The sequence below is a fragment of the Trichechus manatus genome, unplaced genomic scaffold, assembly GCF_000243295.1.
Source record: "Trichechus manatus latirostris isolate Lorelei unplaced genomic scaffold, TriManLat1.0 scaffold00052, whole genome shotgun sequence".
Taxonomy (NCBI): domain Eukaryota; kingdom Metazoa; phylum Chordata; class Mammalia; order Sirenia; family Trichechidae; genus Trichechus; species Trichechus manatus.
Genome location: NW_004443988.1, coordinates 8,301,375 through 8,322,432, shown reverse-complemented (window position 1 = coordinate 8,322,432; position 21,058 = coordinate 8,301,375). Strand labels below are relative to the sequence as shown.

The 21,058-nt window shown below is 38.0% G+C and overlaps 1 protein-coding gene across 3 annotated transcripts in view; it reads right to left on the bottom strand.

Moving 5' to 3' along the window:
• Positions 1-21,058, bottom strand: part of BABAM2 (BRISC and BRCA1 A complex member 2) — a 645,299-nt gene that overhangs the window by 543,658 nt on the left and 80,583 nt on the right. For all 3 annotated transcript variants that reach the window (XM_004377641.1, XM_023732449.1, XM_023732450.1), the window contains exon 3: positions 19,393-19,469. In XM_004377641.1, the coding sequence (XP_004377698.1) occupies positions 19,393-19,469 (77 nt within the window). The remainder of the gene's footprint in view (positions 1-19,392; positions 19,470-21,058) is intronic.

The following is a 21,058-nucleotide window of genomic DNA, read 5'->3' as shown; positions in this document are numbered from 1 at the left end:
TTTCCTTCACCTAAGATAATTCTTATCTGCCATCTAGTTAGTAAATAACCATCACCCTCCCTCCCCACCTTCGTAACCAACAAAGAGTGTTTTCTTCTGTGTTTAAACCTTTTCTTGAGTTCTTATAATAGTGGTCTTATACAATATTTGTCCTTCTGTGACTGACTAAACTCACTCACAATAAGTTCCAGTTTGCTCCATGTTATCAGACGTTTCACGGCTTCAGCGTTGTTCTTTATCGTTGGATAGTATTCCATTATGTGGCTATACCATTATTTGTTTATCCATTCCTCTGCTGATGGGCACCTAGGTTGTTTCCATCTTTTTGCTATTGTGAACAGTACTGCAATAAACATGGTGTGCATACGTCTATTCATGTGACAGCTCTTATTTATCTAGGATATATTCCAAGGAGCGGGATAGTTGGATCGTATGGTACTTCTATTTCTAGCTTTTTAAGGAAGTGCCAAATCAATTTCCAAAGTGGTTGTACCATTTTACATTTCCACCAACAGTGTATAAGTGTTCCAGTCTCTCCACAACCCCTCCAGCATTTACTAACTTCGTGATTTTTTGATTAATGCTAGCCTTGTTGGGGTGAGATGATATCTTATTGTAGCTCTGATCTGCATTTCTCTAACAGCTAATGATCGTGAGCACTTCCTCATGTGTCTGTTAGCCACCTGAATATCTTCTTTGGCGAACTGCCTGTTTATATACTTTGCCCATTTTTTAACTGTGTTATTTGTATTTTTGTTCTTGAGGTTTTGCAATATCTTGTAGATTGCAGAGATTAGATGCTGATCAGATTTGTCATAGTCAAAAATTTTTTCCCAGTCTGTAGGTTGTCTTTTGACTCTTTTGGTGAAGACTTTTGAAGAGCATATGTGTTTCATTTTTAGGAGCTCCCAGTTATCTAGTCTCTCTTCTGCTGTTTGTGCATTGTTTCTTATGGTTTGTATTGTATTTATGCCATGTTCTAGTGCTCCTAGCATTGTCCCTATTTTTTCTTCCATGATCTTTATTGTTTTCGATTTTATATTTAAGTCTTTGATCCATTTTGAGTTATTTTTTGTGCATGATGTGAGATATGGGTCTTGTTTCAGTTTTTCCAAGTGGATATACAGCTATGCCAGCACCAGTTGTTAAAGAGACTTGTCTTTTTCCCAATTAACGGACTTTGGGCCTTTGTCAAATATCAGCTGCTCATAGGTGGACGAATTTAAGTCTGGATTCTCAATTCTGTTCCATTGGTCTATGTATCTGTTGTTGTACCAGTACCAGGCTATTTTGACTACTGTGGCTGTATAATAGTTTCTAAAATCAGGTAGTGTGAGGCCTCCCACTTTGTTCTTCTTCTTGAGTAATGCTCTAATAATTCGGGACCTCTTCCCTTTCCATATGAAGTTAGTGATTTGTTTCTCCATCTCAATAAAAAATGCTGGCGGAATTTGGATCAGGATTGCATCTGTAGATCGTTTTGGGTAGCACTGACATTTTCACAATGTTCAGTCTGCCTATCCACGAGCAAGGCATGTCTTTTCCACTTATGCAGGTTTCTTTTGGTTTCTTCAGTGTCTTGTAGTATTACTGTACAGATCTTTTATGCCTCTGGTTAGATTTATTCCTAAGTATTTTATCTTCCTGGGGCTACTGTAAATGGTATTGATTGGCTAATTTCCTCTTCGAGGTTCTCTTAATTAGTGTAAAGGAATCCAACTGATTTTTGTATGTTTATCTTGTATCTTGAAACTTTGCCGAAATCTTCTGTTAGTTCCAGTAGATTTCTTGTGGATTCTTTGGGGTTTTCTGTGTTTAAGATCATATCATCTGCAAATAGAGATACTCTGACTTCCTCCCTACCAATTTGGATACCTTTATTTCTTTTTCTAGCCTAACTGTTCTGACTAGGACCTCCAGCACAATGTTGAATAACAGTGGTGATAAAGGGCATCCTTGTGTGGTTCCCGTTCTCAAGGGGAATGCTTTCAAAGTCTCTCCATAAAGAATGATGTTGGCTGTCGGCTTTGTATAAATGCCCTTAATTATACTGAGGAATTTCCCTTCTATTCCTATTTTGTTGAGAGTTTTTATCATGAATGGGTGTTGGACTTTGTCAAATGCCTTTTCTGCATCGATTGATAAGATCATGTGGTTCTTGTCTTTTGTTTTATTTATGTGATAGATTACATTGATTGTTTTTCTGATCTTGAACCATCCCTGCATACCTGGTATAAATCCCACTTGATCGTGGTGAATTAGTTTTTTGATATTTTGCTGAAGTCTACTGGCTAGAATTTTGTTGAGGATTTTTTGCGTCAATGTTCATGAGGGATATTGGTCTATAATTTTCTTATTTTGTGGTGTCTTTACCTGGTTTTGGTATCAGGGTTATGCTGCCTTCATAGAACGAGTTTGGGAGTATTCCATCCTTTTCTATGCTCTGAAATAACTTTAGTAGTAGTGGTGTTAACTCTTCTCTGAAAGTTTGGTAGAATTCTCCAGTGAAGCCATCCGGGCCAGGGCTTTTTTTTTGTTGGGAGTTTTTAAATTACCTTTTCAATCTCTTCTTTTGTTATGGGTTTATTTAGTTGTTCTACCTCTGTTTGTGTTAGTTTAGGTAGGTAGTGAGTTTCTAGAAATTTGTCCATTTCCTCTAGGTTTTTTAATTTGTTAGAGTACAATTTTTCATAGTATTCTGTTATGATTCTTTTAATTTCAGTTGGGTCTGTTGTGATATCACCCATCTCATTTCTTATACGGGTTGTCTGCTTCCTCTCCTGTTTTTCTTCTGTCAGTTTGGCCAATGGTTAATCAATTTTGTTCATCTTTTCAAAGAACCAGCTTTTGTTCTCGTTAAATCTTTCAATTGTTTTTCTATTCTCTATTTCATTTAATTCTGCTCTAATTCTTACTATTTCCTTTCTTCTGGCACCTGAGGGCTTCTTTTGCTGCTCTCTTTCTATTTGTTCCTGATGTAGGCTTAAGTTTTGATTACGATCCTTTGTTCTTTTTGGATGTGTGCATTTATTACTCTAAACTGATGTCTGAGCACTGCTTTTGCTGTGTTCCAAAGGTTCTGGTAGGATGTGTTGTCACTCTCATTGGATTCTATGAATTTCTTCATTTCATCCTTAATTTCTGCTATAACACAGTAGTTTTTGAGCAAGGTGTTGTTCAGTTTCCACGTTTTATTTTTTTTTCCTTACTTTTTCTGTTGTTGATTTCTACGTTTATGGCTTTATGGTCAGAAAAGATGCTTTGTAATACTTCCATGCTTTGGATTTTAAAGCTTGCTTTATGGCCTAATATGTGGTCTATTCTGGAGACTGTTCCATGCACGTTAGAAAAGAAAGTATACTTGACTGCTGTTGAACGGCGTGTTCAGTATATGTCTGTGAGACCAAATTGGCTGACTGTAGCATTTAGCTCTTCTGTGTCTTTGTAGAGCTTCTCTCTGGATGTTCTGTCCTGCACCGAAAGTGGTGTTAAAGTCTCCTGTTACTATTGTGAAGCTGTCTCTCTTTTCAGTGCTGTTAGAGTTTGTTTTATGTCTGTTGGAGCCCTGTCATTGGGTGCGTAAGTATTTATTATATTACGTCCTCCTGGTGTATTGACCCTTTAGTCATTATATAGTGTCCTTCCTTATCCTTTGTGGTGGATTTTACTTTAAAGTCTACTTTGTCAGATTAATATTGCCACTCCTGGTCTTTTTCGAGTGTTGTTTGCTTGATACATTTTTTCCATCCTTTGAGTTTTAGTTTGTGTCTTTACGTCTAAGGTGTGTCTCTTATAGACGGCATATAGACAGATCGTGTTTTTTTATCCAATCTGCCGCTCTCTGTCTCTTTATTGGTGCATTTAGTCCCTTTACATTCAGCACAATTATTGATAGGTATGAGTTTAAATGCTGTCATTTTGATGTCTTTTTCTGTGTGTTGTTCACCGTTGCTTTGTTCCACTTAATTTTCTGTGCTGAGTTGTTTTTCTTTATGTATTTTCTTTTCCTCTTTTTCATTGTTATTGATTTTGTGTTTGCTGAGTCTTTATATTTTTTCTAGTTTTTTATTTTGACTTTTAGGATTCTTAGTTTCTTTTGTGGTTATGTTAATATTTACCCCTATTTGTCTAAGTTTATACCAGTCTTTTGTTTCTTTATATCACCTTGAGTTCCTCTGCGTATGAAAAATCTATGTCTATATTTTTTAAGTCCTTCTTTTTGTTTTAATGTCATCATCTTTTACATATTGACATCTGTTTCCCTGTTTTCAGTGTTTTAGCTTTGATTTATTTTTGTGACTTTCCTATATGGGTTGATATCTGGTTGCTCTGCCCAGTGTTCTAGTCTTGGGTTGTTATCTGATGTTACTGATTTTCTAACGGGAGGACTCCCTTTAGTATTTCTTGTAATTTTGGTTTGGTTTTTGCAAATTCCCTAAATGTTTGTTTACCTGGAAGTGCCCTAATTTCGCCATCATTTTTGAGAGACATTTTTGCTGGATATATAATTCTTGGCTGGCATTTTTTTTCATTCAAGGCTTTATATGTATCACCCCATTGCCTTCTTGACTGCATGGTTTCTGCTCAGTACTCCGCGCTTATTCTTATTGACTCTCCTTTGTAGATGACTTTTCACTTATCCCCAGCCACTCTTAAAATTCTCTCTTTAGGTTTGGTTTTGGCAAGTTTGATTATAATATGTCTTGGTGACTTTCTTTTGGGATCTACCTTATGTGGGGTTTGATGTGCATCTTGGATAGATATCTTGTCATCTTTCGTGATATCTGGGAAGTTTTCTGCCAACAAATCTTCAACAATTCTCTGTGTATTTTCTGCTATCCCTTCCGTGTTCTGGTACTCCAATCACTTGTAGGTTATTCCTCTTGATAGAATGCCACATAGTTCTTAGGGTTTCTTCATTTTTTTAATCCTTTTATCTGATTTTTCCTCAAATAAGTTGGTGTCAAGTGCTTTATCTTCAATCTCACTAATTTTGACTTGCATTGCCTCAATTCTGCTCCAATGACTTTCTACTGAGTTGTCTAATTCTGAAATTTTATTGTTAATCTTCCGGATTTCTGATTGCTGTCTCTCTATGGATTCTTGCAGCCTGTTAAATTTGTCGTTATGCTCTTCTCTAGTCTATTCTGTGTTTTGCTTAATTTCCTTCCTAATTTCTTGAAGAGTTCTGTACATTAATCTTTTGTATTCTACCTCTGGTAATTCCAAGAAATTTTCCTCGTCTGGAAAATTTCTAGATTCTTTATTTTGGGAGCTTGCTGAAGCCAACATGTATTGCCTCTTTATGTGATCTGACATTGACTGTTGCCTCCGAGCCATCAATAAGTTATTATATTTATTTATTTTATGTTTGCTTACTGTGTCCTAGCTTCTTGTTTTGATTTGATATGCCCAAGTAGCTGCTTGTATGAGCTAGTTTGATTAGTGGCACCTTTGAAGCTCTAATGTCCTGTTGCCAGGTAGTTAGATCAGTTACTAGGTATGTGAGCTCAGTAATCCATCCACTCCTCCTGTATGGATTCAGCTGAGGTGCCCAGGGAGATAGCCACCAAGTGTGTGCTGTAGGCTCTCATTTACAGTCCTAGACAGGCATGCGTGATTGGTGTAGGCACAGGTATCTGGTGGTAGCAGTGTGACACATTCTGAGCAAGGCAGGGGGCTGATGGCCACCCTGAGTGTCCAGGAGGAAGGCGTGTCCCTGTTCTCTATTGTGCGTATGTGGGTGAGTTTTGCAGCTAGACTATGAGCACCTAATGCTGTTGGCTGTACGGACCAGGGGCACCTCTTATTCATGGGCCCCTATCGCAGGTGGCTAGGTGGCATGGGTGGAGCCACCTGTCCTCAGGACCCCGATGTGGGTAGGTGAAGACCCTGCTTAATGGGCAGAGCAGTGTCAAATGTCAAGAATCTGCCAGTTCACAGCTGAAATGGTTGAAGTTAGACTTCTGGTATATACCCTGTTGTACTGCGGTAATGAGGGCCTACGCTGTTGGAATGGGCCCACACAAGTCTATGTAGTAGGAAAGGAACTCGAAGTCCGTGGATCCCTTATGCCTGTGTCTAGACAAAGGAGTTGTGTCTACCCTGGGTTCCTGGCTTAGGGGAGCCGACAGTTTATTTTTTTCCCCTCTTTGTTAATTTGTTCACTCTCCAAGGCAAGGAGAATGGCTCCAGGCATGTGATGGATCCTATTTCTGGCCCAGGGGACTCAGCAATTTCTGAAGCCGGCCCAGGACTCAGTACAGAGCAGGGAGCAGGGAGATAAATGGGAAAGAGGTTTTTCCCTAAGGGGGGTGTTTTTGATCCGCATGGTAGGCCATACACAATTACGTATCTTTTTACCAATCCAGGGCTGCTTCTCACTGGTTCTGCGTGGCTATGTAGACTCTTTTGCATGGGTCTCTACCAGTGTGGAAAACGCGCCTCCCCAGCACAGCCGCTGGCCTGACTCCTCGCACAACCCCGAGCTGATCACACCTGAAGGGCTCAGACTCTCACCGGGTGAGGTTTGGCAACTCTTCGCTGCTTCCGAACTGTCTCTCCCTCCCCCTGCCACTCAGTCCAGTCCCTCAACTCTGCCTTTGATGTTCAGGGCCATATATAATCAAATCACTTGTTTTATCGGGTCTTTGTTGTTAGAGAGTCCACCAGAAGCATCTGACTACTCTGCCATCTTGGCCCCACCTCCCCTGGATCACCTTTCTTTGGAATGGGCAAAAATACCGTGCTCTTCCAGTTGGTTAGCCAGGTAGCTGTCTTCAAAATGTCTTGGCATAGATAAGCGAGTACTTCCAGTGTTGCATCTGTTTGTTGAAACATCTCAGTTGGTATCCTGTCAATGCCTGGAGTCTTGTTTTTCATCATTGCCTTCAGTGCAGCTTGGCCTTCTTTCTTCAATACCATTGGTTCTTGAGCACATGCTACCTCCTGAAATGGTTGAACGCTGACCAATTCTTTTTGGTACAGTGACTGTGTATTCCTTCAATATTCTTTTGATGCTTCCTGCATCATTCAGTATTTTTCCCAAAGAATCCTTCAGTATTGCAACTCGAGGGTTGAACTTTTTCTTCAGTTCTTTCAGTTTGAGAAACACCAAGTGTGTTCTTCCCTTTTGGTTTTCTAACTCCAGCTCTTTGCACATCTCATTACAATAGTTTACTTAGTCTTCTCAAGCAGCCCTTTGAAATTTTCAGTTGGCTCTTTTACTTCATTATTTTTTCTATTCATTTTAGCTACTCTATGTTCAAGAGCAAGTTTCAGAGTCACTTCTACATTCATTTTGGTCTTTTCTTTTCTGCATCTCTTTTTAATGACCTTTTGCTTCCTTCATGTATGATGTCCTTGATGTCATCCCACAACTCTTCTGGTCTTCGGTAGTTATTGTTTAAAGCATCAAATCTATTCTTGAGATGGTCTCTAAATTCAGGTGAGACATACCCAAGGTTGTACTTTGGCTCTCGTGGACTTGTTTTAATTTTCTTCAGCTTCATCTTGAACTTGCATATGAGTAACTGATGGTCTGTTCCACAGTTGGCCCTTGGACTTGTTCTTATTGATGATACTGAGTTTTTCCAGCATCTCCTTCAACAGATGTAGTCGATTTGATCCCTGTTTTTCATCCAGTAAGGTCCACGTGTATCATTGCCGTTTATGTTGTTGAAAAAAGGTACTTGCAATGAAGAAGTCATTGGTCTTGCAAAATTCTATCGTGCAATCTCCAGCATCATTTCTATCACCAAGGCCATATTTTCCAATTACTGATCCTTCTTGTTTGTTTCCAACTTTTGTATTCCAATCACCAGTAATTATCAATGCATCTTGACTGCATGTTTGATCAATTTCAGACTGCGTAAGTTGGTAAAAATCTTCCATTTCTTCCTCTTTTGTCTTAATGGTGGTATATAAATTTGAATAATAGTAGTATTAACTGGTCTTCCTTGTAGGCCTACTCATATCTTCCTATCACTGACAGCATTGTACTTCAGGATAGATCTTGAAATGTTCTTTTTGATGATTCATACAACACCATTCCTCTTCATTTTGTCATTCCAGGCATAGATCAAATGATTGTCCAATTCAAAATGGCCAATACCAGTCCCTTTCAGCTCACTGATGCCTAGGATATTGATCTTTATGCGTTCTATTTGATTTTTGACAACTTCCAATTTTCCTAGACTCATACTTCATACATTCCATGTTCTGATTATTAATGGATGTTTGCAGCTTTTCTTCTCTTTTTGAGTTGCGCCACGTCAGTATATGAAGGTCCTGAAAGCTTTACTCCATCCACATCATTAACTGTCAGCTCTACTTTGAGGAGGCAGCTCTTCCCCAGTCGTACGCTGAGTGCCCTCCAACCTGAGGGGCTTATCTTACAGCACTATAGTAGACAATGTTCTGCTGCTGTTCATAAGGTTTTCCCCGGTCAGTTTTTTTAGAAGTCGATCACTAGGTCCTTTTTCTTAGTCTGTCTTAATCTGGAAGCTCACCTGAAACCTGTCCACCATCTGTGACCCTGCTGGTACCTGAAATACTGATGGCATAGCTTCTAGCATCACAACAACATAAAAGCCACCACAGTACAACAAACTGACAGACAAGTAGTGAAAAATATTGATACAAACAATAATATGGAAGAATCTCAAAAACAATATGCTGAGTGAAAGAAGCCATACATCAAAAACCACAGTGTATAACTCCATTTATATGAAAATTTATATGAACTCCATTTATATGAAAACTGTTACATAGTGACAGCAGATCAGGTTCAGGGGTTGAAGGGACAGTGGTGGAGGGGACCGACTGACTTTTTAGGGGAAAGGAAATGTTCTATATCTTGACTGTGGTAAGGTTATAAAACTTTACAATTGTCAAAACGCATTTAACTGTACACTGAAAATGGTCGTTTTATTGTATGTAAATTATACTTTAATAAAGTTTATGTAATAAAAAGAGTGGTATATAAATCCTGACCACATAATTATTATATTTATATATATTACTTATATATATACATATGTATATATATACAAACACACCTCTTTATAAAATAAATGCTCAATAAGCTAGTTTAACATTATAGCTATCAGTCATTTTTTAACAAAATATAATTAGCATCAAAGCCAGATTATACAGGGCCCTGGTGGTGCAGTGGTTAAGCATTTGGCTGCTAACCAAAAGGTCAGCAGTTCAAATCCACCAGCTGCTCCTTGGAAACCCTATGGGGCAGTTCTATTCTGTCCTATAGGGTCACTATGAGTTGGAATCGACTCGATCACATTGGGTTTGTTTTTTTTTGGTTTATAACAAAACTGATTTTACAAATATAAGTTAATAATAATGGTTGTCATTCTTCAAATATTTCTAATATTCCATTAATTCTAAGAAAATACTATAATATTCTAAAACAGCAGGACAAAGGAATCCTCAAAATCTAAAGAGATGTCTAATTCACAAAATTAGCACTTCTTACTTGCCTTTCAATGTGCATTTTTTAGAACACTCACTAAATCAAAGGTGACCTGCCTCCCTAATTAGCCTCTAAAAATACCTTGAATGCTAGATAATAATAATCTTTAAGTAAATGAATCTTTTAAAAAGATAAAAATAAAAGTAAAATGGACTGTGCTACCAAGGAAAATTACAATGCCTATCAGCATGATGCAAAATACTAAGTCTCTGAACATAGTGTCCAACTTTTTTACTTAGTTCAACTGTTACAAGTCAGTAAAAATGGTTAACTCCTACTCTCCTTGAAGATGATCTTGGAGACTAGACCAGAGGTGGCCAAGAAGCCTCCGAAATAGAAAGCACATCCATCAGAGTGGCAGATTTGTGAGTAAAAATGAAAAACCAGGTATCTCACAAGACAATCAGACTATTCTATTATTTCTTTGCTCTGCCCTACTGAAGGATCATTCCAGGAAGCCAAAACAGTGTGAACAAAAGTAGAAGCAAGAAAGGCAGGGTATTTGGGAAGTATAATAAGTTGTGTCAGCTTTTGACTTGGATTGTTGTTAGCTGAGCTCCAATTGAGGAGGCCTGGAAGACTAGAATGGCAAAGACAGCCGACTGTGACTGGCCTTGAATGCCAGACTGATGGGTTTAGTCCACTCAAATACTGAAGCGGATAAGAGTGGGATTAAGACAGAGAGATTACCTGGTTATTTTTATCCAAACAGATTTTTTATTTTAAATAATACAAGAAATTTTTCATAAAATATCCTTGTCATCCCAACAAAAATACCAACAGCTGTTGCCACAGCAGCCAGCTCTGGACCTTTTGGCCAAAATATAAAATGGAAGGTAAAATAACAAGGCAATCAAAGAAAAAAATTCTCATAAATAAGATTAAATCAAAGCTTTGATATTTTTTCGGCTAATGCAAGCTACTTCTCCACAGCACCACAGGGTCCCTTTGGTACCATCAGTCTGGTTACCAGTTTCTGTTTGATAGAGATCAGTGCCATGCCCTGAGTGTCTCTACACGGTGGTTGCCTAAGTAAGTTTTTAAAGGACAAAGAGCTGAAAAAAGAACATTCTAAGCTTACTATGCTGATTGGCTAAGACAAATTATATTTAATAGACTTGAGATGCAAAAAGCATTGTGTTAAAACACGTGCACACATGCACACATGCACATGCACAAACAAAAGCAGCAGCCAAATCAGTTAAGGAGATATGGATCAAAAATGAAGTTGAATTTTAAGTATGTTCAGTAAAGTAGAAGTTCTGGAACTCTATCTGCAACAAGTCGGTAAAAATCTCTGCATGTTTGATCATTGTTTTAATTATATGGTGTATTCCATTTAAACAGCAGTTCTGATATTGGGTTCATTTTGTTGTAATCATTCTTCAATAAATATATAAATTTAAATTTAGTGACATAGTATCCAATCCTTGGAAATGAACAGCAATTTTACACTGCTCCTCTGAGGACAGGGGACAGAATGTATTATCCAAAACATAGTCTATTGTTTTCAGACTTTTTCCTCTGAAGAGAAAACCTTTCAATTTCAAAACCTTCGGAGATAATTTTTTTGGCATGACTTCTTCACTTTGTTGCAAATGGCTTTGAAATATTCATCACTCTACTCAGATGATAAACAATGATATTGCTTCTATTGTTAAAGACAAAAGGAAAATGTCTATATAGTAGCTTCACTTTGAAGCTCTTTAGAAAGAATTCCTAAAACAGTGTAACAGACACTTCTTCAGGTACCTGCCCAGCACCTTGTGTTAAAACCAGCCCCTAGTAACTAGGCTGATAATACATGACCTAGAACTCTTAGCCATATCACTGGATCATGAGTGGACACCGAGCCCCAGCTGCCAATCGGGCCCATTTCAAAAGAATTTAGACTCAGTGACCACAGGTTGTCTCTGGTGGCCTTGAACTGAGTTGTCATGTAGGGAGCTCAGGAAGCCATTTCTGCCCTAGGTGAGGAGAACAGAGGAAGCTTGGTGAAAGAAAGAATAAAGAGAATAGAGTGACATGACAATAGAAGGTTGAGGGAGAAGGGCGTACACAAACAAGAACGCAGTTGCTGACTAGCTACTATGGTTCCTGCCAGCCTTCCAGTTCCTCTGAGGACTAAAGATGGACACCACGGAATTCATTTGATTATAAAGACAAAGAAACAAACAAACTCTTTAATTTACGTTAGGTCCAATGAGTTTCTTATAATCAAACACTCCTTGATTTAAATAAACTGTTAGTAAGAAATAGATAAATTTTAAACAAAAGATGATTTCAAATTTAAAACCTATGTTAGCAAACTGATTTACTGGCCACGGACTTGCTTGATATAACTTCAGATATTTCAATAATCTCTCTTCATAGATGCATACTGTTATTCAAAGAATTTGTAGAATTAAGAATAGTTCAGAGTTCTTTCACTTCATCATCACTGCCAGATCCAAAGAATGAATATGGTTCATTCATCCCACAAACATTATCAAGCCCCTCTAAAAATGCCAGGCACTAAACCAGAGATTGGAAATAAAATGTGAGCCCTATTTAAATAGTATAAACAAAAAACAGACACAATGATTGAATCTTAAGAGTTAAGTGCTATAGAGTGTGACTAGGGTGACTATTTTTATAAACATGTATTTATGAAGTTCAGGGCTCTTCCTCTGAGAATTTTGCTAAAACTGATAAATTTTCACTCATTCTGGTGGTACCATCAAAGACCTGAACATGTATCTTACTCAAATCAACCTTGATCACTGCAAATTCATTTTTCTAATTGTGTTTAGGTAAGCACCAGTTGTCTCCTCTAAAATAGTGAAATTCAAGGACTACTCTTTAACTGCGATAACCTTTAACATTTTTCCTGAGCATCTGACACAAACTGGCAACTCTTTCATTGCCCAACAGTTGTCTCTTTACATTATTAAAAGAGCTGAAGAAACAAAAACCTCACTAGTAATGTACTATAATCTCCTGGTCTTTTTTTACTTCAATTAGTTAATTTTGAATGTGGGTGATTCTGAGGAATCAACTCATGAATTCATGAGTAGAAATATGCCCTCTCCTTTGGTCTTTCATTCTCATTAGCACTAATTGCATAAAGCTTCCTTTATTCAGAAATGAAACCAATTCATAGAAGTAGTTTTCTAATACACAAAATAATTCTGAAATATAAATTTTAGCTACATTTCATTTTCATTCATCTGTTTTGAGAGGGAAGAGTAAAAATATATTAAGACAAAATTGATACAGACTCCAAATCTGCAAAGTACTCTATGTCCTTCCTGTGTTTTGAAATGTTAAGAGCAATGTTCCAATTACAATTTCCTTGTATAATAAATAACTTCTAGGATACTGAATTTCTCTTGGCAAAAGACTGATACAAGTAACAGAATGCCACATTCTTTATAACACTACAGTTCAAACAACAAAAATCTGAACACGAAGATTGGTTCATTCATGCATGTATGCATTCATTCCATTGCTTCAACAAATATTTAATTGAGTATTTTTACTGTGCTAGGGACCGGAGAAATAATTTAATAAACAAAACAGTTTCAGTCTCTAACTTATGAAATAAAGTTGCTATAAGCTCCAAATATTTTGATTCAGCTTTGGTTAAAGTTACAGTTTAAATCACACATTGTTAGTTTTCAATGAGATTTAATGAGAAACTTTAGATAAAGAAGTTGTTAATTAAACAGTTTTGAGACTGCAAAGCACTAAGTTAGCCATTACCCTTTGCTTAGAAAGATAAAGGAGACAGAAAATATTTATCTATTAGTTACAAGAGAATAGAATTTATGTCTATACTTATTAATTTTCTTATTGCCATAAATTAGGTTTCTTTCTAGGTCTGTTTCTAAAAAAGGCAAAGAGCTTTTCTATTTGCTGTAGTAGTTACCTTCCAAGGACTGTTAAACTATATTACCTTACTATTATGTATGTTTGTTTTAGAAAACATCTGTTAAAATGTTTGTTACTGAAATTTGTATTTGCTCATCTGAAGATTAAGATTATGTTGGTTGTAGGAGATAGAATTCATTCACAAATCTTGTGATAATTAACATTAACTATGACGTTATTGGAGCCCTGGTGACATAGTGGTTACGCGTGGGCTGCTAACCAAAAGGATGGTAGTCTGAATTCACCAGCAGCTCCTTGGAAACCCTACAGGGTAGTTCTACTCTGTCCTATAGGGTTGCTATGAGTCAGAATCGACTTGACGGCAACAGGTTTGGTTTTTTGGTTTGGTATGACCTTATTAATCTTGGCTATAATAGATCTTTACGGAAGCAGAATGCCACAACTTTCCCCCGTGGAGAGGCTGGTGGGTTTGAACAGCCAACCTTCTGGTTAGCAGCCAAGTGCTTTAACCAGGGACCAGTCCCTGGAGAAAGACGTCATGCTTGGTAAAGTAGAGGATCAGTGAAAAAGAGGAAAACCCTCAAAGAGACTGTCTTAGTCATCTAGTGCTGCCAAAACAGAAATACCAGAAGTGGATGGTTTTAACGAAGAGAAATTTATTTCCTTACAGTAAAGTAGACTAAAAGTCCAAATTCAGGGTGTCAGCTCCAGGGGAAGGCTTTCTCTCTCTCGGCCTTCTCATCAGTGTTCCCCCGGACTAGGAGCTTCTCGGCGCAGGGACCCCTGTCCAAAGGACCCGCTCTGCTCCCGGCACTGCTTTCTTGATGGTATGAGTTTCCCCCTGTCTCACTGCTCACTTCTGTCTTATATCTGAAGAGATTGCCTCAGGACACAATCCAGTCTTGTAGATCCAGTCTTGCCTTACTAACACAACTGCCACCCATCCTCCCTCATTAACATCATAGAGGCAGGATTTACAACATATAGGAAAATCACACAGTACCAGGAATCATGGCCTAACCAAATTGATACACACATTTTTTGGGGGACATAATTCAAACCATGACAGAGATGGATGAACAGAGTAGTTGCAACAACAGGCTCACACATAGACACAATTGTGAGGATGAAGCAGGATCAGTGTTTTGTTCTGCCGTACACAGGGTCGCTACAAGTCAGACCGACTCTATGGCACCTAATGACGGCAACATAATAAGTCTAAGGTTATAAAAATTGATGGAGTAGAAACATATGTGAATGTCTTTGTCTCTGCAAGATTTTTTTAAAGTAAAATAAAGAAATGAGTCTAATAGATTAATTTTAAAGCAATACAAAAATCTTACCGTTTTCCAAGAGGGAATAACAGATTCTTTAAAACATGAATGATTTGTTCTTTTACAATCAATTTTGGCTGACACAGTAAATCCTCTACTTCCCTGAATTTCAAACCATTCAGAGACCCAGCTTGAAACTACACTAATTACTGTATTGAGGTTGATAAAAACCTAATTGTTTTACATGACCATCAATGCCATCATTCAACTCAACAAACTCTTAGAAATACTTGAGAAAAACTCTAAACAAAACTAATTTTTAAATAATTTTCAAATAAGTACAGTTACAAAGAAAGAAACCTTAAATGACCATGACCTAAAGATCATACAGATTAAGGGAAATAAAATAACCTTGCTGTGTAAGGGTCCATACGAATATAAGTTTATGTGGGCAGTTGGGTAAAACACCAGCCCAGTAAAGGCAGCCCAACTGATCTTCACTTGAGCTTTAACTACATGTTCAAAGGGTTTGTTTCATCTGTTTGTTTTGATTTTCTAACTTGGTATAAATTTTGTAATTTTTTATACTGTTAGAGAGTAGTAACTTACGTTGTATAATTTATGTAGTTGATTTCATTTATTCTGGGTGATTCTATCACAGTTTTAACAGATATTAAAATATACTCTCCATCTGAATATTTAAAGTTGTTTATGGTTAGGCCTCCATATCGTAGCCGGGGCACCCCAAAGTTTACCAGTTTGAGAGTTTTTAAGGTAATTTTTTTAAAGCAAGGGGTGAAACGGCCCCTTAAACACTACATATTTTCCCCAAGCCTAGAAGAAATTTACATGTAACAACACTTTCCTCCAGTCTGTTAAATCAAATATTTCCCTGGCTCTGTAGCCCCCTGCCACACCCTGATTCCAACACTAAACTTAAGCATATGGCCAACATTCCTCAGAAAGTTTTCCTAAATTAAGTCAACAGTTTCAGAAGAAAAAAAAACAAAAAAAGTCAACTCATCCTTCCAATTTAATGAACTTTTGTAAATACAATTTCCATGATCAACTACCTTCTCCCTGTATTTGGCTGTGGGCTGCTTAGGCTAGGATCTTGACTCACGTTAATGTGCAAGAACGCCACTATACAAAGCTCATATATTATTCATTTACTATAAGTCATAAACAGTTGCTGTCGAGTCAGTTCCAACCATGGTGGTGTCAGAGTAGAATTGTGCTCCATAGGGTTTTCAATGGCTATCTTTTCAGAAGTAGATCATCACGTCTTTACTACAGGCTCAATTAAGTCCCTAATATGTAATAATGATATCTAGCAATAGCTTAATATAACATAATTAACTTATACAGTAAATATAATAACTTACATAGTAAGAAGTTTCATGTGAAAAATCTTATAGTAATGAAAGGATACCAAACCAAACCCCTTGCTGTTGAGTCGATTCCAACTCATAGTGACCCCACAGGACAGAGCTGAACTGTCCCATATGATTTCCAAGGAGCAGCTGGTGGATTCGAACTGTCAACCTTTTGGTTAGCAGCCAAGCTCCTAACCACTGCGCCACCAGGGCTCCACCGAGAGGATATAAGGTATTAATAAGTGCTTCCTAACTTAAACTCATATATCTAGAAAGATCCTCGCGAAATCACATTATTTCTGATTCAAAACTGCAGACTGATCATGCACATTTATTTCTTCTCTCTTCTGAAACCCATCCCTTTGCACCCACTAAATGATAGTGAAGAAATACAAAAGTCCAAAACAACAGAAGGATGAGGAAGAAGCAGACAGAGAGTAGCAATCAGTAGATAAGAAATTTCAACACATTTCTGGAAGGCAGAATGCAGGTGTAAAAGCAATGCTTGGTGACACAGAGCAGAGAAAGCTCTGACCTGCAATACATGCGAGGAAGAGGCTACTGATGAGGAAGAAGCCACCAGTCCTGGTGAACCCATAAAAACTTGCAGTCATTCAGTGTAAACAGACAATGTATAAGGAAAAGAACAGAACGCAAAAGTTGAGAGGCGAAGGAAGAGAAGTGGAAGGAAGGGCAAGGGCTAATATCTTCATCTTATGAAGCTGGGAGCCTACAGACACTATCTATGGTTGTTGTGAAACTAAATAAAAGTATACTAAGTGTTCATCATTATTGCATAGATACTGCGCTAAGTAATAACTGTGCTGTGTGCCAAACACTTACTGAGGCTTTTTCGGGGGCTGTTCATTTAACTGTATAATAAAGTACTTAAAGCAATCCCTACAAAAGAAAAAGTAAAAAACTACAGGGTAACTAACCAACACATGAACCAATATTGGTGATATAATCATATTAAAGAGAAGAAAGATAAGGTGTACAGTGAAAAGAGACTCACATCTCATATATCAGAGCAGAAAGTCAAAATATAATAATGTCTAAAACTGATAAATCAAAAAAAAAGAGGCATACATATTATTTAGAGATACAAAGATCATCCCAGAAGAACTAAACAATGAACCAGTTAAAAAGATTTAAAATTGATTCCCTCAGGAAACAGGACTGTGAGTGGGGAGATATGGGAGAGAGGTCTACAGCTTTCATATATAAAACTTTCTGTACTATTTACATTTTTAACCATGTTAATGACGTGTACTTTGGTCATTTCTTTTAAATATAGTTAATTTTTTTTGTTGTTTAAAAAAAAGATAGTAATCTAATCTGTCCTACTATCTCAGACAGGTAAAATTCTTTTGTATTTTAATGGTTTCCAGAAAATGGTCTAATAACACAAGGTTAACAAGTCATCATGCCAGAAATTTCTCCTTTAATGTTACATTTGGTAAATTAATATAAAGCATTTCTACAGAACACTGAGATCTGGCTCCTATGGCCTGTACCAGTAAAACACATAGTCCATGGTCTAAATGGCACTGTTTATCCATCTATCCCTTCTTTAACATCTGTATTCTTTATTCCTCTTTTTAAGAATAACCAGTTGCCATCAAGCCTATTCCCACTCATTGTGACCCCATGTGTGGCAGAGTAGAATTGTGCTCTATAGGGTTTTCATGGTTGTGACCTTTCAGAAGCAAATAGCCGGGCCTTTCTTCCAAGGCACCTCTGTGTGGGTTTGAATTGCCGACCTTTCAGTTAGTATCCAAACGTGTAACCATTTGCACAACCCAGGGACTAGAGAGACTTTAATACACTGCTCACCACAGATTCAAGAGAGAAAATTCCTGGTGATTTACTGATACTAACTAACCAAAACTACTATCATTTCCATACTAGGCTAGAGTTCAGCAGCAGTAGTAATGGCAGAGAAGGGCTGATGCAACCTAGACTGATGCTGTTATGGACTGAATTGTGTAGTCCAAAAATACGTGCTGTAAAACCTAACCCCTATACCTGCAGTTATAATCCCATTTGGGAATAGGTTTTCTTTGTTATGTTAATAAGGCGGTATTAGTGTAGGGTGTACCTTGAGTCAATCTCTTTTGAGATATAAAAAAGATTAAACCAGCAAGCGAGAAGTAGAGATGGGGGAACACAGGTGTTAAGCCACATGAAGACTGCCTAGGAATAGAAGAGATAAGGACTTTTCTCCAGAGCCAAAAGAGAGAGAAAACCTTCCCCTCGAGCTGACACTCTGAATAGGGACTTCTAGTCTCCTAAACTGTGAGAAAATAAATTTCTTTGTTAGAGACATTCACTTGTGGTATTTCTGTTACAGCAACACTAAATGACTAAGACACACGCTATGGATGGTGGGCTGCATCAATAGATCTTGTACATAATCCATCTGAGGTCACAAACCAGTGGCCCAGGACCTCAAGCCAGCCCACATAAACATTTGCTTTGGTATACATGATGTTGGCCCACAATGTTTCAGATTTTGAAAAAGTAGTCAACATCTAAGAGAACTGATAGAATTCATATAAAATCCGTATTTCTACCTCTTTCAATAAATCACTAGAGACAGTTCCCTTTTGATGGGGTAGGTATGCTCCAATTTGCCATCATAGCCCGTTTCTCTCTTTTATGTTAGCAGTCTCACCCCTGTAGCCATTTATATTTTTGACTCTTGTTATAAAACAGATAACACGTTAACACTCCTAACCCATGCCATGAGTCCCTGAGCTGGGGCTCTGACACTCAGGTAGCAATCAGGAGTACATCAGAGGCATTGATTCTCAGAAGCAGTGGTTCCAAAAGGGGGTTAGTAGCAGTGGTAGACAGCAGCCATTCCTATCTAAAAACTGTTTGTAAATAGACATTTTAAAGCAGTGGACTTTCTTTATTGAAGTATTACATAAGAGCTGGCTATGGAGAAAAAATAATTAAAGAATTACTATGCTTACCTAAAACTTAGGAATTTCGCTGCATGACTATCTGACTGCAACTTATTCCTATCAACTGCCTTACTTTGACTAGAACTAGGATTGAATGACAGATAAAGAAAGTAGTAAATCCTAGTGATCAATATCTGAGGAGATAATACCTAACTGCTGGAAATAAAAACTAAAGCAGAAAGTCCAATAACTAACATTGTAATCTGCGTTTGGGGTAAAATAGTCATCATTTGGAGCCCTGGTGGCGTAGTGGTTAAGGGCTTGGCTGCTAACCAAAAGGTTGGCAGTTTGAATCCACCAGCCACTCCTTGGAAACCCTACGGGGCAGTTCTACTCTGTCCTATAGGGTTGTTATGAGTCGGAATCGACTCAACGGCGATGGGTTTTTTTGGTCATCATTTACTTACATTTTAACGTCTCTCCAGCATATGGTATGTGAAGTTTAAATCGGTCACAGTTGGGTCCAGGAGTCAAAGATGTGCAGCTTAGAAAAAGAGAGACAGAAACAGAAGATTTTTTAAAAGAAACCAAAAAAAGCCCGCATATTTATATTTAACAAAGCAAATAAAAAGTGATGTTAATAGATAAAAGATTTTTTAAAAATCACTGGCTTACAGAACAAATACAAGCCCTTAATGGTCACAGAGGCCAACACAATCAAGACATGCACTGTAACGAATAATTCATTTATCACACAATACAATCTACATGCCTTCTAACAACAAACACCAACACTGTTCAACTACTCCTTTCAAAGAAGTAATATCTCAACTTTTAAAACTAGGTAGTTAATCCAAAATAGGTCTGTAGTCTTTGAAGCCAAGAATTCTAAAAGAAGACTAGTTTTAATGATGCATCTGTGAAACCTCTTATAACACGGAGAAATCTGGAAGGCATTATGCTTAGTGAATTTAGTCAGTCACAAAAGGACAAATATTGTATAAGACCACTATTATAAGAACTCAAGAAATGGATTAAACACAGAAGAAAACATTCTTTGATGGTTACGAGGGTGGGGAGGGAGGGAGAGGGGCATTCACTAACTAGACAGTAGACAAGAATTATCTTAGGTGAAGGGAAGGACAACACACACTACAGGGGAAGTCAGCAAAACTGGACTAAACCAAAAGCTAAGAAGTTTCCTGAATATAACCAAACACTTCAAAGGACAGAGTAGCAGAGGCAAGAGTCTGGGGACTATGGTTTCAGGGGACACCTAGGTCAACTGGCATAACAAAGTTTATTAAGAAAATGTTCGGCATCCCACTTTGGTGAGTGGTGTCTGGGGTCTTAAAAGCTAGTGAGCAGCCATCTAAGATGAATCAGTTGGTCCCAATCCACCTGGAGCAAAGGAGAATGAAGAACACCAAAGACACAAGGAAAATATTAGTCCAAGAGACAGAAAGGGTCACATAAACCAGAGACTCCATCAGCCTGAGACCAGAAGAACTAGATGGTGCCCGGCTACCACCAGTGACTGCCCTGACAAGGAACACGACAGAGAGTCCCTGATGGAGCAGAAAAAAAGTGGGGTGCATAACTCAAATTCTAGTAAAAAGACCAGACTTAATGGTTTGACTGAAACTGGAGGGACCCCAGAAGACATGGCCCCTGGACTCTCTGTTAGCTCAAAACTAAAACCATTCCCAAGGCCAACTCTTCAAACAAAGATGAGACAGGACTATGGGACATGTCTTAGTCATCTAGTGCTGCTATAACAGAACTACCACAAGTAGATGGTTTTAACGAAGAGAAGTTTATTTGCTCACAGTCAAAGTAGGCTAAAAGTCCAAATTCAGGGCATCAGCTCCAGGGGAAGGCTTTTTCTCTTTGTCGGCCTTCTTCTCTTCGGTGTTCCCCTGGACTAGGAGCTTCTCTGCACAGGAATCCCGGTCCAAAGGATGCACTCTGCTCCCAGCACTGCTTTCTTGATGGTATGAGGTCCCCCTCTTCTCTCTGCTCACTTCTCTCTTTTATATCTCAAGAGATTGCCTCAGGACACAATCCAGTCTTGTAGATTGAGTCCTGCCTCACTAACACAACTGCCGCCCATCTTCCCTCATTAACATCATA